We start from the raw sequence: 14,145 nt of genomic DNA on the forward strand, positions 1-14,145 counted from the left end.
GAAGTAGGAGGGGACAGTTAAATAGAAAGCAATTATTTTCTTGAACAATTAATGTAGGAACAAACAATGTAGGAAGACGTCTCACTTTATTAACAAAATAAAAACACTACACTGAATACATATTACTTTCACTACTACATTATTGGTTTTTATTTTTAATATTTAAAGCAATCTACTCAAAAAAATTTATTCCTTAATGTATCCCATTTATAACAACTTCCTTTTACTATGCATTGCGTCAGCCTTTCGAAGTCATTACTCATTACACAAGACACAATTACCTTTAAACTTAAATGCCTGTTATATAAGCTAAAGAAGTTGATGGAAATCAGGATGAATGTTCTGAACCCATTTACTGGAGCTTCAGGATGTAATTATTGCCAATACATAACAAAGATTTTAATATTTACTTTCTGTTTTGTATTACCAGTTAATTGAATAGAGGTCAAGGATGATATATTTGTCTCTTATGAAACATGATGGCACCACAGCGAAACTATTCATTAGACTCTGGCTGGGATTTTCTTCAATTTAGTCATGGGTACAGGCTGGCATCAGTCCTGTGGCAGTAATCAATGGAAAATAAAAAGAAACTATATTCCATGTTGAAACTTTTTCCCACTTTCCAACAGGACATTGGAAAAATGACAATAATGATGTAGCATTATATGTAGTTAGACCAATGCTTAGGATGATAGCAGTGATTCTTTTCTCATGCTAAGAAAACAGCAGGGTTTGGAGAAGACAGCAGGTTAGGCTCTGTGTTTGTAGGTTGGTACTATTCTTCAAATTCTTGCTGTGCTTCCACATTCTCTAAGTTTACTTTAAGACAGAGTTAGTTAAAAGAAGAGTAAGACAGAAAAATGTATTTATTTAAAATACTACAGTGCTGTGCACAGGTTGTCCACACTTGCAATTCCAGCTACTCAGAAGGCTGAGATCTAAAGATTGCAATTTCAAGCTAACCCAGACAGGAACATTCACAAGACTCTTAACTCCACTTAACCACCAAAAAACCAGAAGTGGAGCTGTGGCTCAAGTGGTAGCGTGCTAGTATTGAGCCAAAAAGCTCAATGACAGCACCCAGGCCCTGAGTTCAAGCCCCAGTACTGGTACCCCACCTACCCATGCAAAAAATAAAAATGTAAAGGTATTTGAAATCATCCTCTTATAGCATGTTTCAGAAGAGATTTTTTTTAAATTGCTAAACCTATATATTTTCTTTACCACTATGATTTCCCTAAACTGCAAACAAATTAATTATAATTGGCCACAAAAACAGAGGCATTCTAGCACCTTCTTTAGCAAATATTGCACTTAAAATTTCCTCTGATGTCATCAGCACCCAAGGAACAATAGTTAATGAAACTGCACAACTATACGTCCTTATTCTAGCTATCCTTTGCTGAAATATTAAAACACAATTATAAGCCAAGTGTAATAGCTCAAGCCTATAATCCTAGCTACTTGGGAGAGGTATGATGTGCAAGGCCAGTCTGGACACAGAGTAAGTTTGCAAGACTCCATTTCAACCAGTGGCAAGGGATGGTATTGGGCACCTGCTAGCCCCAGCGATACAGGAATTACAAAGAGAACTGAAGCCTATGCAGATACTAACATAAAAAGTCAGAGCCTACCTTGAAAATAACCAATGGAAAAAAGGGGCTGGAGGTGTGGCTCAAGTGGTACAGCACCTGCCTAGCAAATAGGAAGCCCTCCTCAGCTAAATCCCCAATACCACTGGAAAATATATATATAATATGTGTAATTATATATGTATTCATCTTATCAAAATTTCCAATCTTGACATTGATATTTTTTAGTGTAAGAAAATAAACATCTACCATAGAAGAGAACGGCATGTATAAAGTAATAAGATTTTAGTCATTTCTATTCCATTACTCTAAAAAGCACTTTGTAGTCATTTAGTCTGTACCATAATTGAGAACATATTTGCCAAAAATCTAATGGATTTTTTTATTCATTTTAAATCATTCTGGCAAAAAATTAGGGCTTTTGAACAGAGGGATTTAAATACTTTCTTTCAAAAGAAAAGAAATAAAACCTGGGGAACGGGTTGTAAAGGGAACAAATACTAAGATTTATGTGACTTACTTGGCTGTATTAGAGATTTAAAAGGTTAATTCTATAGAATTAGTTAAATGTTAAAGGAGTATAATGATCAAATCATCTAGCACATCTAGCAAGAATTGCATGGCAAAACACTAAATTGCCAGAAAATAATTTGCCAGGTAGGGGTATTTAAGTTGTTGCAAATCAGCACAATTAAAACCTAGTCCTGGGCCGGTGAGATGACACAGGCTCATAATCCTAGCTATGAGGTGAAAGTAGCCCAATGCCCACCCTGTGCAGGAACATGAGACCCTATATGACAAATAACCTGAAGAAAACAGTGCTGCGGTTATTGCTTCAGTGGTAGAGCATCTGCCTAAAAAGTGTAAGGACCTTAGTACAAACTCCAGCACCATAGGAGGAGGGGAAGATTCTCTTCTTAATAAGATAAATATTTTAGAAAATGTTTAAACAATTTTTGGAATGGACCTACAAAGTGTGTCTTTTCTAAGTATCCAGGATGCTACTACTGATAAACAACGCTTACTAAAGGAATAATATATTTTTCATAGCAGCACTCTAAACAATCATACGAATATCTTAATTGATTTAATCTTACTATATTGTTTACATAACTCACTCTATATGTTTCATAACTATATAAGTAGAAATAGAATTCATTATAATGTCCTCCTTTGATATGATCTATAGCTACACAACTTTATCCAGACATCCTTGCCAAATTCTGGCAAAATGACACCCGCATGATTCACTCTGATAATCTGGTTTCATGCCAGGGTTATAAGGTTGTATTAGTTTGGTAATAACAGATGACAATAAAAATATATATGAAAGTTTCAAACTCAACAGAATAAAAAAAGTGCAATAGTAAATTATGAGAAGAACCACACTTTAAGCATCATGAATTAGGTCTTTACTTTTGTAATGCACAACTATGCCATACTGGAATATATCAAAAAGAAAATACCATACAATATAAAATATTGTACTGATGTCATGTTAACACTGTAAACAAATGCTAGTTCTTAAAACTCTAGAAAATTGTTCCACACTCACTCTCATACTGCATCAAGAGTCTGAGAATAACTAAGTCTATGGGTTAGTTTTTGATCAAGGGTTTGAGCTGGAGATGGAGGCAGGCATTGTAGTTGTTAACAGCTAATTGAAAACTTCGCTCTCATTAAAGACACTATCATACCATAAGGTGTTTTGTTTTTCCTTGTTCTTGTTACTACGAGGAAAATCAGAAGTCAGAGAGAATACAAGCTATTGAATAAACAGAAATGCTGCATTTCTGGTACAATGACAAACCTATTTTGGCACTTTCTCAAATAATGCCTTTTTCAGTTAATACCAAGTCCAAGTTCTTATATTAGGTACACACATTTCTAGTGAGTACATAGTGACTCAACATGTAAGTGCTAAAGCATGTATAAAATAATTTCATAAGAGAACTACAAATGCTAGAATTACATCCAAGCCAGATGTAAGTTTGCTGCTGAGAACTATCTCACCTATCAGAGCCCAAACATATTCCTAAATCCAGGCAATGAACAAAAATAAAAGATGATAAAATTGCTTAGGCCATTTATTCCCATATAGAATGGTTCCCAATAGTATGTGATTTAATTTTAATTCATCCAGTTTTTAAAAAATGCTTGGTGCTAACAAATTCCAATTGCTTTGTTTAGAAACCTATTAGCAGACTAGTTGGTATTGATATAATACCACAGTTAATTGTACCTTCTAGATTTGGGAAGCCAGGCTGCTCTGTAGCAACCCCATAAACCTAATTAGATAATGCAAAGTTAATTTCTTCCTCAAGTTTCAGTATACCAGTCCTTGTATTCAGTGAACTGAATCGGGTCTCCCTGCTGGCGTGTTTAAATGCTTCTCAGGAGCAATGCTTGAAAACACTACGAAGGCTTTGGGAGCTCAGAAGGGAATTTGTAATGGAGTCGAAATGAGAACATTTCTCATTTTGAAATATCCAGGATTCTTAGCAAATGAAATAACTGAAGTAGCTCTTCCTGATCTGAAGGACTTAAGCCATGAGTAGTTGCTGTTTGAGGTGTCTCTGTTGCTGCTTTGAAGAGTCACAAGGCTGAGTTAGAGTTAAAAGAGAAATCTCATTTTACAAAGAAATTATCATTTTATAATCTTTACACAGATTACTGAAATGCTGGACACACACACAATTTTGATATTCTCTTTCTTCAAATACACATCAGCCAAATTAACATACTGAAGACTAAAACTTTTCCTAAGGTTCTAGGGATAAAATTTCTTTTCCAACCAATTTTTTAGTTATGACTTTACAAGTTACTGGAATCCAGACAGTCAAAGAAATGCCTAATGTATGTTATAATATCTAGTATGTACTCTCTAATGTCATCACAACTACATGATTACAGATCAGTCTTAAAAACATATATACTTATCTATATACTCACACACCACTTTGATGGGAGAGCCACCTAAATACAGTAGCAAACAACATGGGTCTAGTGCCTCTCTGATTCTTACGGCTTTCTTTCTCTCCTATGGTAGCTGGTGAAGATTACTGTTTACCACCTCAACTTCTTTCTCATCTGGCAGCTCCCCCAGCCAGTTAGTTATTTACTAACTAATTTACCTCTGTACCATCTAAGATGCTAAACAATTCCTTTGTCTCTAGATCTAAGTACTACTGGTTAGATCAGTAGATTATTCCTCCAGGGCTATGGGTACATCCTTCCTTAACCAGCTTTTTCCAGAGTGTAGCACTTGAATTTGCTGATGGTCCTGACCATGTTTCCTGTCTCATATTCTATTTTTTTTTCCAGGCCCCAGTCATGTCCCCAGATTGATCATCATCTTTCATACTGTTCCATATACTTGACTGCTTTCCTTGTGTTCTCTTAGAGGTAAGATGTTCTTTCTAAGACAAGCTGTCTGACAGCACCCAATCTCATTATAGTAGGTGCTGCTTCTATGGGATTCTATGGGTCCTGGTGGATTTAGCTAGTAACAATTCTCATTTTACTGCAATTATTTGTCTGCACATCTGGGCACAAAATCCTGTGACCAACCAAAATGTGATCACTTATTTTATCTTGGACCCACACAAATTACCATTCAACTCAAGATACTTAGTGAAAGGATGAAGGCTAAGGGACAATGAATGCAAACTGCAACAAATAATCACCCTAATAACTGACCTCAGTAGCTACACTTCTCATGACCTGAATCAAGACTACATCTTTGAATTTATTCAGTACTACACTCTCTCTAAACCAACATGCACCAGCCACACACCACCTCTCAGTCCAAGCTCTGGGACTTTTGCAATTCTTGTTCCCTCTGTCTGGAATGCAACTCCCTCAGATTACCAGGGCTTCCCCTAGGCTTCAGCTCAGCTATCATCTTTCCTGACCTTCCTTGGCTTCCCATGAATGATCTTTTCTGTGCCTCCATCTCATCCTCTTAACTGAATTATTCTATTGCCTACGTATCCTGCTTTCAGTGCACTCCATAGGAACTTGTCTATGTTGTTAAAATCTGTGGAGTACAGGGTCAGAGAGGAGAGCTTAAAGTTGGGACACTTGAGACTGAATCTTGGCCCTGCTGCTTACTAAGTAAATGAGCTTAGACAGCTTGGACAGAGTTCATCTCTCTAGAGGTAGCAGATTCATGTATAAAGGTAGGTTCAGATCAGACTTAGAGGATTTCCATTACAATTAAACAACATGCAGAATATTTACCTGCTCAAAGCAAGGACTCAACACATGTAATCTATTATCACTTATTATTTTCTACTGTATGGTACCTACAATGTCCACAGCAATGGAGTCCAGTTAGTTCTACTCAACAATATCTGAATGGTTGAATATGAATTGCTAGGTTAATGTCACAATTTCTTCAACTCCCTTGAAAAAGCAATTCTAATGCTGAAATAGCCTGCTATTTAATTTCCTTTAAATATGACCCAAGCTTAACTTTTCTAACATTTTTTTCACCAGTAAAACTGGGCTTCTAGCCAGGTACTGGTGGCTCATGCTTGCAATCCCAGCGACTCAAGAAGCTGGGCTCTGAGTGTTGTGGTTCAAAGTTAGCCAGGATACGAAGGTCCAATCAACCTCCACACAGCCAGAAGTGGAGGTGTGGCTCAAGTGGTAGAGAGCCAAGCTTCAGCAAAAAGGCTAGTGCCCAGACCCTGAGTTCAAGCCCCACTACCGACACAAATACAAAACAAAAATACATGGATTTCTTTTTGGTCTCGCCATTATTCCTTGTTCTTCCTTGTAACTCTACCTGACTTAAGCCCACTGACATTCGAGTTCTAGCCACATACTATGGTGTGGGTTTTTTTCCTTCTCAACTCCCACCTCCCACACCTCTGTAAAAACCTTTTTATGACTGCTACAAATTCATATAGCTTCTCTCTCTGAGCAGACCAGAGTCTGTGCCCTGGACATTCTGCACAGCCCAGTGCCTCACAAGAAAACAAAAGAAAGCCTGAAACACAGGAATTGTGCAAATGGAAGATTGGTGGTCTACCACATGCATGCCTTACGTGTGTGTGTGTGTGTGTGTGTGTGTGTCCTCAAGTAGAATGTAAGCTCTGAGAACAAATACTTTCACATTAGATACTCTCGATATTCTTCAGCACATAGATATATTTACAGAATTGCTATTATGGATGTCTATTATGTGGACATTATGGCAAGAATTGAGTAACATCTTCCTAGGCCAGGATTGTCTAACTTCTCCACTCTATTCAATCTCCAATGCCTAGAGCAACAAGTGACATGAAAACACTCAAAAATATGTAAAATAACTGTTGAGGGAATAGTACTATATTTTATAATATAGTTTATAATATCAATATATCATCCAACTGTTACAAAAATTCCATCACCATTTATGTGAATTCCACTTTATGCTTCTCCTTCTGCCTCATATAAAAACAATCATAAACCCTTTCATAGGCTTTGTCAATTATATTTTAGAAATTAAATGTTCTAATTTAGTTACTTTTTCTTGTTAGACTATATTCAATCTGCAGGAATATGAACTCAGTACAAAGACCATTATCTACTTGAAAGCTGAATCATCATCATGATTTTCCTGCACATAACAGCTACTTCCTATATTGAAATCTTGCCGTCCAACTCTTTGAAGTTTGAATTTGGGCAAATATTCTGTTTACAGGTGGCTCGGGCTCAGAATTTACTTTTCTTTCATGATGCATTCATTTCTCTTCCTCCAACCCATTATTGACAGGCTTAACACAACTTATACAGAAACCCCAATTACATGTATCTTTCATCCTACATAGCTAGCATAAGTCACAAAAGAATGACCCAAATCTGTTGTCCAACCGTTTTTATTCCCCTTACTGATATCTGTACACTCCCAGATGGCTATCTTAAACCTTTCTACCAATTAGCTTGGCTGTTAATGAAATACACCCTTGTGATAGCTCTTATATAGTTTCTTTACATTGCTACTGGATCAAGGGATGTCTTATTTCCCCTCTCAACCCCCTTCCTAAAGTATGATGAATCTGCTCTTGAGAGCAGATAGTCTCAGTATTCTCTACAGAGTCTTACCGAGGTAAGAGATGGAGATTCTGGCTGACCTTACTAAAACCATGAAGTGGGAAACCCCTCCATAGAAATTCTGAATACAGAAATTCTTAGGACGCCACTAAACATTTTAGGCACGCAAATCCAATCCTTTGGGGAAGACATGGATGCATTTTACTTCATGTTGTCTAACAAAAAATTTGATTATGTGCCTGCTCAGACTTAGCATCAAGTAGAGACAGGACAGAAAGTCTATGACGAGCTCTCTCCCCAAAGGGCTATCCATGGTCTAAGGCTCTGTTTGGTTTACCAGAAATTCTAGGAAAAGAAAAAGCTTTTCTAATTCTCAACCCTGAAAAACATACCCGGGTTTGTATTAATTTGAGGAGGTCTATAAACCTGGATTTCTTTAGTGATATGGGGATTTAAAAAAAAATTATGATGGTGGTTAGGTGGTGGAGGGTTGGGAAGAGACAAGAAAACAAAAAACGATCCTGTCAGGGAAGAAGAACTGAAAGAACAGTGACTACCCTGCTACTTGGCTCCGTCCCTGATAGTATTAACTATGTGAAACAGATTCTAGGTCAAGGTCACAACGTTTCAGTTCACAAGGATGAGTATTACCGAGGTAAAATGATTTGGAGGCGTTAACATGGAACTGATACAGGGTGGTCAATTCTGCCACAAAGCCTCATTTCATCGATATTCCTTTCCAATCTTTCAGCTTGTTTATCACATAGTCATCTTGGCCTTAGAGTAGTACCTGAATTAGGTCCTACCACATATTGTCCAGAACGTAGGTAGCATTAATGGTTCGGTATTAAGGGCTGTATTTAAAGAGAAGTATCTCTGTGTTTTACCAGCACTGAACCTTTCAGTATAACTACCAAAGTTAAAAATATGTCAAGATTTCCATTACAAACTTTTATTTTCAGAGTTGATGATTGAACTTTAAACATTCAGGTCTAAAATCTGAGGGAAAGGGTGTCAATCTGAAACATACTATAATTTGTTTCATTAAAGGAACTTTTTACATTTTTACAAGGCTGGCATTAAAAAAAAAAAGTAACCAAGTACAACAGAAAAAGTCCAAATGCTGTCATCCCAACTTTTCAGAATATTATCCTAGACCTCTTAATATCTTCACTCACACATCCAATCCCACCAAACCCAGAGGTCTTTGCATCTTTAATAGTTCATGAATTAAAAGTACATTCATCTCTCCAACTCCTCAGCCAAACCAAGCAAGCAATGTAACCTGTCATCTGAGCTATATAATCTCTTCTATGTCCAGCATATGCATGTTTCCCGCAGCCACTCACAGTGGTCTTTCAAAACACAAACGTGATCATGTCCATCTTCCCATTGCTCTTAAGACCTAAATCTTGAGTATGGTGTGTAAGACACATCCCTAGCTTTGTAACACCATTCCACCTCTCTTCTCCCTTGGCATGTTCCAACTCCACTCACTGGTCTTCCAGTCCCGCCCTTCGTTCACCATACCTCCTGCCTCAGAATCTTTATTTCTATTACTCCTTCCAAAACTGTCTCGTCCTACTCCCATATCAACAACTCTTCTTCATCTCTTAGATTTCAAGTCAAATGTAATTTCTTCAGGGAATGCTTTTATGATCACCTCTCTGCCCCCCCCCCCCCCCACAGAATGTAGCAACATTGTTTATGGAGGCTTGGTTAATGTGTATTTCACTATACTACAAGACCTGTGAGGTTAAGGGCAAAGAGTGCTTCTTTAATTTCTAGCATTATACCTGATGTCAAGCAGGCATTCAAAACTGTTTGAGTATAACGATGGACAATAAACCAAACAACAAAATAGGACTGGAACAGTAAGATCGTTTTTTCAAATCATTCCCTTTAAAGGGCAAAGACTCAAACAGGAGAGGGTAAGAAATATGTTTCTCTTGTCTTTACAAGTAAAAATTAAAAATCTGGGTAAATTTACACTAGTAAAACATAATGTAATAAGGTAAGGAAGGTCCAGATCTTAACAGACTTCATTTTGTTGACTGAGAATACTGATAGTACAACACACACACACACACACACACACACACACACACACACACACACACACACACACACAGAATAAGGCCGATGTAGCCACCAGAACAAGCATGCTAAATGTAAAGACAGAACCTACATGTGACTAATTATTCTAGCCTATTTCAGGCCATTTAAGATGGGCTGGTGAGAGAGCCCAGCATTAGAGCAGCAAGGTTCTCATAATGGATGGAAATATCTGCGATCACAATCCACATAAAAGAAACCACCTGGGAGGAGGAGAAACTCAAGAATTTTCCATAATAGCGGCTCTTCCAGGGCTTGGGTCTCAGGAGTTCTTTGGGTGATGGAGAGTCTCTACACTCTTATGATTTAAACACTTCTACACTCGCCTGGATTACTGTTTGCCTGGGAAAGTTAAAGGGTTTCACTCTTCTGATACCTAAGCATTCTCTCGAATGTTAATTTATGTTGGTAAATAATAAAATCTGGCGTCTATCTTGCACCTGTGAGAAATCACAATGGGATCCACTGGCAAACTTTATCCAAAAGAAAAAGGACCATAGCAATCAGGATTTCATCACCTCACGCCATCCTTAAATGAGCTCTGTGTGGCTGAGCGGGTCTCAACACCAAGTATCTCAGTTTGGGAAGGGCTACCGCGCTGAAGTAAAGGACATCCTGGACACCGTTAGTCCATTTCCCCGTAACTTTCCTCCTAGAGAATTAGGGGCTAACCCCCTCATGAAAGGCCATTCGAGGACTCTAAATGTCCCCAAGCAAGTGTCACGTTCCGTGATCCCAGCAGCTATGGGTGGGAGAGCAACAATGCTAAGACAGGCCCCCATGCCCCAGGGCAGCCAGGAACCCACCCAAAAGGGACAGGTGACACGTCACCAAAAATCCATCCCTTAGATAACCCGATGGGGCTCCAACCCGGCCCGGCTGCCCCCCCCCCCAGAGACTTGTAGATGTGACAAGTGCGTCTGAAGTTGTGACCAGGGCCAGATCCGACGGGGGGGGGGGGGGGACACACTCTTCCCGGGATTCTCAACGTCCCAAAGGCTGCAGGGGGGGGGGCAGCTCCGCAGGAGGAAAGTCAGGAAGGACGATCACACCCAGGCGCGGCTCCGCTTCCCTGCAAGAGGCACCCTGCACAGGGGGACGCCTACAAACTCCTGTTTCTCCGGGGCCTCGAACCCCTCACGCTTGGCTCTTGGGGCCCGTAGGGGGAGGGGTGCGCGAAGTCTCGGAGGAAAAAGGCGGAGGATGGCGGGGGTTACGACGGTTCACCGGGAAGAAGGGGTCACGCGGAGGGTGAGGGGGGCGGGAAGGAGCCAGCTTCTTCCATCCACCAACGGCTGGCTGGGTCGGTGCCCGGCGCGCGCCGGGCTCGCGGTAACTAAGGCTCCCCAGGCGTCAGGCTAAGCCCCGGAAAAGCCCGGGGTGTCAAGGCTAACACCCCGCGTCCGAGGCGGCAGACAAATGCGTCCCCGCGGGGCAGCCGCCAGCTCCGCGCCCCGGCGCGGCGCAAGTTACTTAGTTTCAGCCGGGAAAGAGGAAGCAGGATCGGAGCGCGGCGAGCCCAAGGGGAGGAGGGTGGAAGGGGCAGGATTCGAACCTCCGGTCGTCCAAGCAAACCGGAGGAACGGCCAGAGCAGGGCGAGGCCCCGGCCCTTGGAGTGGAAGCGGGCAGCGCGCGCTCGGTGGAGCGGGGCGGAGGCGGGGCGCCATCGTCCTCCCCGGCTGCTCGGCGGCCGGACCCGGGGTACCCCGGCCTCCCCACCCCCTCGCCCCGCTGTGTGCCACCCCGCGGACGGGCGGCGGCGGAAGGAAGGGCGACCCCGTGGGGCCTGGCCCACCGGCCCTCGGTGGTGGCGGCGGCGGCGGCGGTGGTGGCGGCGACCGCATCCCGCCTCCTTCTGGGCCTGCACGCGCCACAGGCCGCAGCCTGGACCCAACCCCGCGTCCTCCAGCCGCCACCGCGGGGGTCGCCGCGCCGGAGAGTCGGATGTCACCCCCACTTTCCCGGGACCCAGCGCTCCGGTTCCACCCCGCGGTCCCGGCGGGAGAGCGTCCGCCCCAGCCGCCACCGCAGCTCGGGTGCCGGCGGTGGAGCCCCGGGGCGGGGGGAGCGCGCGGGAGGAAAGGGGGCGGCTGGCGGGGGTGGGGGGAGGAGGAGGCGGGGACCCGGTACCGGGGGGGGGTGGGGGGGAATCGGCGCCCCCGATCGGCCGGCGCGGCGCCCGGCACCACCTGCGGAGCTGCGGCGCCCACGCCCGCGACCCCCGCCCGCAGCCCCCCGCCCGGGCCACACGCGCGCGCGCGAACAAAAACAAGTTGCAGGTCGCCGCCGCCTGGCGGGCGCGGGGGGCCGCGCGGGTCACTCACCCTCATCCTGCTCAGCGGGCTCAGGTCGTCGGGGCGGGGGGACAGGGAGGACCAGAGGACCACGAGCCCCAGGAAGCTTCCCACCACCAGCAGACTGCGTAAGATGAACCCGATCTTCAGCCTCATCTTCCTCGGGCGGCGGGAGACTCACAGCCCGGCGCAGCCGCCGCCACTGTTTCCCCCTTTCTCCCTCCCTCCTCCCTCCTCCCCCTCCCCCGCCGCCGCCGCCGCCTCCTCCTCCTCCTCCTCCCGGCCTTTCCCCCACCCCGGCCGCAACGCCCGCCGTCCTCTCCGCCTCCAGATCCGGAACTCCCCTCTCGGCGACACCTCCCCGGCCCTTCCCGCCGCACCCCTCCCTCCGGCGGCCTCCGCAGCGCTCGGGCCGGCCCGCCCGCCTGGCTCGCCGGGCTTTCCCCACTTTCGCTCGCTCCCTACCTGCCCTTTTTCCAGATCCGCAGTTCCCTCCTCTCCTCCACCCTGCGCCGCGACCGTTCCTCCCCCCCCCACCCCCGGTAACTAACTTAGCACTTTACCCCCCCCCCCCACGCCTGGACCCACGGCTCCGCGCCCGGGAAAGCCGAGCCCCAAACTTTTGTGGTCATTCAGGATCGGATCTCCGCCCTGAAGGCCTGTGCCGTCCCCCCCTCCACCCCCCTCTCCCGAGGTCCCCCTCCCCGTCCCGGCCCCCGACCCAGGCTCTCCAGCCAGCCTGGAGGCCGCCGGGCCGCCCGCCGGCTTCCTGCTGCCCACGGCCCGAGCCCCCCCAGCCCGAGGCTCGCAGGAAGCCCCGCAGGAAGTCGGGGCCGGGCCGGCCGCCGCCGCAGACCTCCACGTGGCTGATTCATAGCCCGGAGGGTTTATTGTTACTGGTGGGTCGTTGGGTTGATTGATCCTCACACAGGCCCGAGTGAGGTGTGCCAGACTCGCTGCCCCAAGGTGCTCCCGGGGAGCACCCTTCCCCCTAAAGCCAAGTAGAAGGCGGTGTTTGCCGTGTCCACGGGCGGATAAGTTTCTGGTGGGAGGAAGGCAGCTTTGTGGATTCTTAGAACTGTTCCCCCTCTGCTGCCGCCCGCAGAGCTCAGCTTTCCAGGTGCCTCTCCCGGAGGAAACACTGTGCCCATTTCCTATTACAGATGTCAATCACCGTATCTGTCCGCACCGCTCTGTAAACTGCCTGGTTTAAACAGGATAATTAGATTCTTAAAAAACAAACCTGTCATCACATGGTGAGCTTTGGTTATTCCCCCCCCCCCCATATCACCTCACATTTGCATTTCTTTCCCTCCTACTTAAGCACGAGCAAAACCTGATTATTAACCGTGATTGAATCTTACATTTGTACTCTCATTTTCACAGAAGAGACAGATTTTAGAACTGATCTTTTAAGAAAATAAGGCTATGGTGAAAAGTGGTTTAGGGGTTGGAGGCGAGGCTCAGCTGGCAGAGACTAGCTGATGAGCTAAAGAGGCAGGTACCGAGTTCAAATCCCAATCTTGGACCTAGAATACAAAGAACAGAAGAGACCTAATTTTTTGTTACAATGAGCATAGCTAGATGGGTATAGCATAGAAAATGACCCATCTCCACTGAAATGCTAGGGTTGGTCCCAAGGCCCAGTTAGTACACTGAGAAGATCATTGACTGTCACTGATCTATCTGCCTGTGGTGTTTGCATAAACTTTGAAATACATATGAAAGGCCACAAAGTTAAAAACTGATGAATAGTGACATGGTTGTAAAAGCCCAAGTTTCTCTATTTACAAGAAACTGAAAATAGACCTTAAAATACATGTCCCTTTTTTTTTTTTTTTTTCCAATTTTGCCGGGAGGCAGCCTTTATTAAGTTGACAGAACTCTTTAGAAAATGAGGCAGTGCACTCAAAGCTTAGGTCAGGAAGAACCACACTTAACCTATGGGAGCTCAAAGCTTTTATCTGCCAAACAGTGATTATAATACTTCACAATATTATCAAAAAGAGTAATTGAGGCCAAGTACATATGCAAATATCAAGTACAGCTTGTGAATGGAGGATGTCTTTGTGTTTGGGTACAATTCTTGCCCGAGGAG

General features: G+C 44.3%; 1 protein-coding gene across 2 annotated transcripts in view; it reads right to left on the reverse strand.

Moving 5' to 3' along the window:
• Galnt7 (polypeptide N-acetylgalactosaminyltransferase 7) overlaps positions 1-12,265 on the reverse strand; it is a 122,959-nt gene extending 110,694 nt beyond the window's left edge. For both annotated transcript variants that reach the window (XM_042701053.1, XM_042701056.1), the window contains exon 1: positions 12,078-12,265. In XM_042701053.1, the coding sequence (XP_042556987.1) occupies positions 12,078-12,203 (126 nt within the window). In that variant the 5' untranslated portion in view covers positions 12,204-12,265. The remainder of the gene's footprint in view (positions 1-12,077) is intronic.
• Positions 12,266-14,145: the final 1,880 nt, after the last annotated feature.

This window comes from Dipodomys spectabilis, unplaced genomic scaffold, assembly GCF_019054845.1.
Source record: "Dipodomys spectabilis isolate Male_0828 unplaced genomic scaffold, ASM1905484v1 ptg000009l, whole genome shotgun sequence".
NCBI lineage: Eukaryota > Metazoa > Chordata > Mammalia > Rodentia > Heteromyidae > Dipodomys > Dipodomys spectabilis.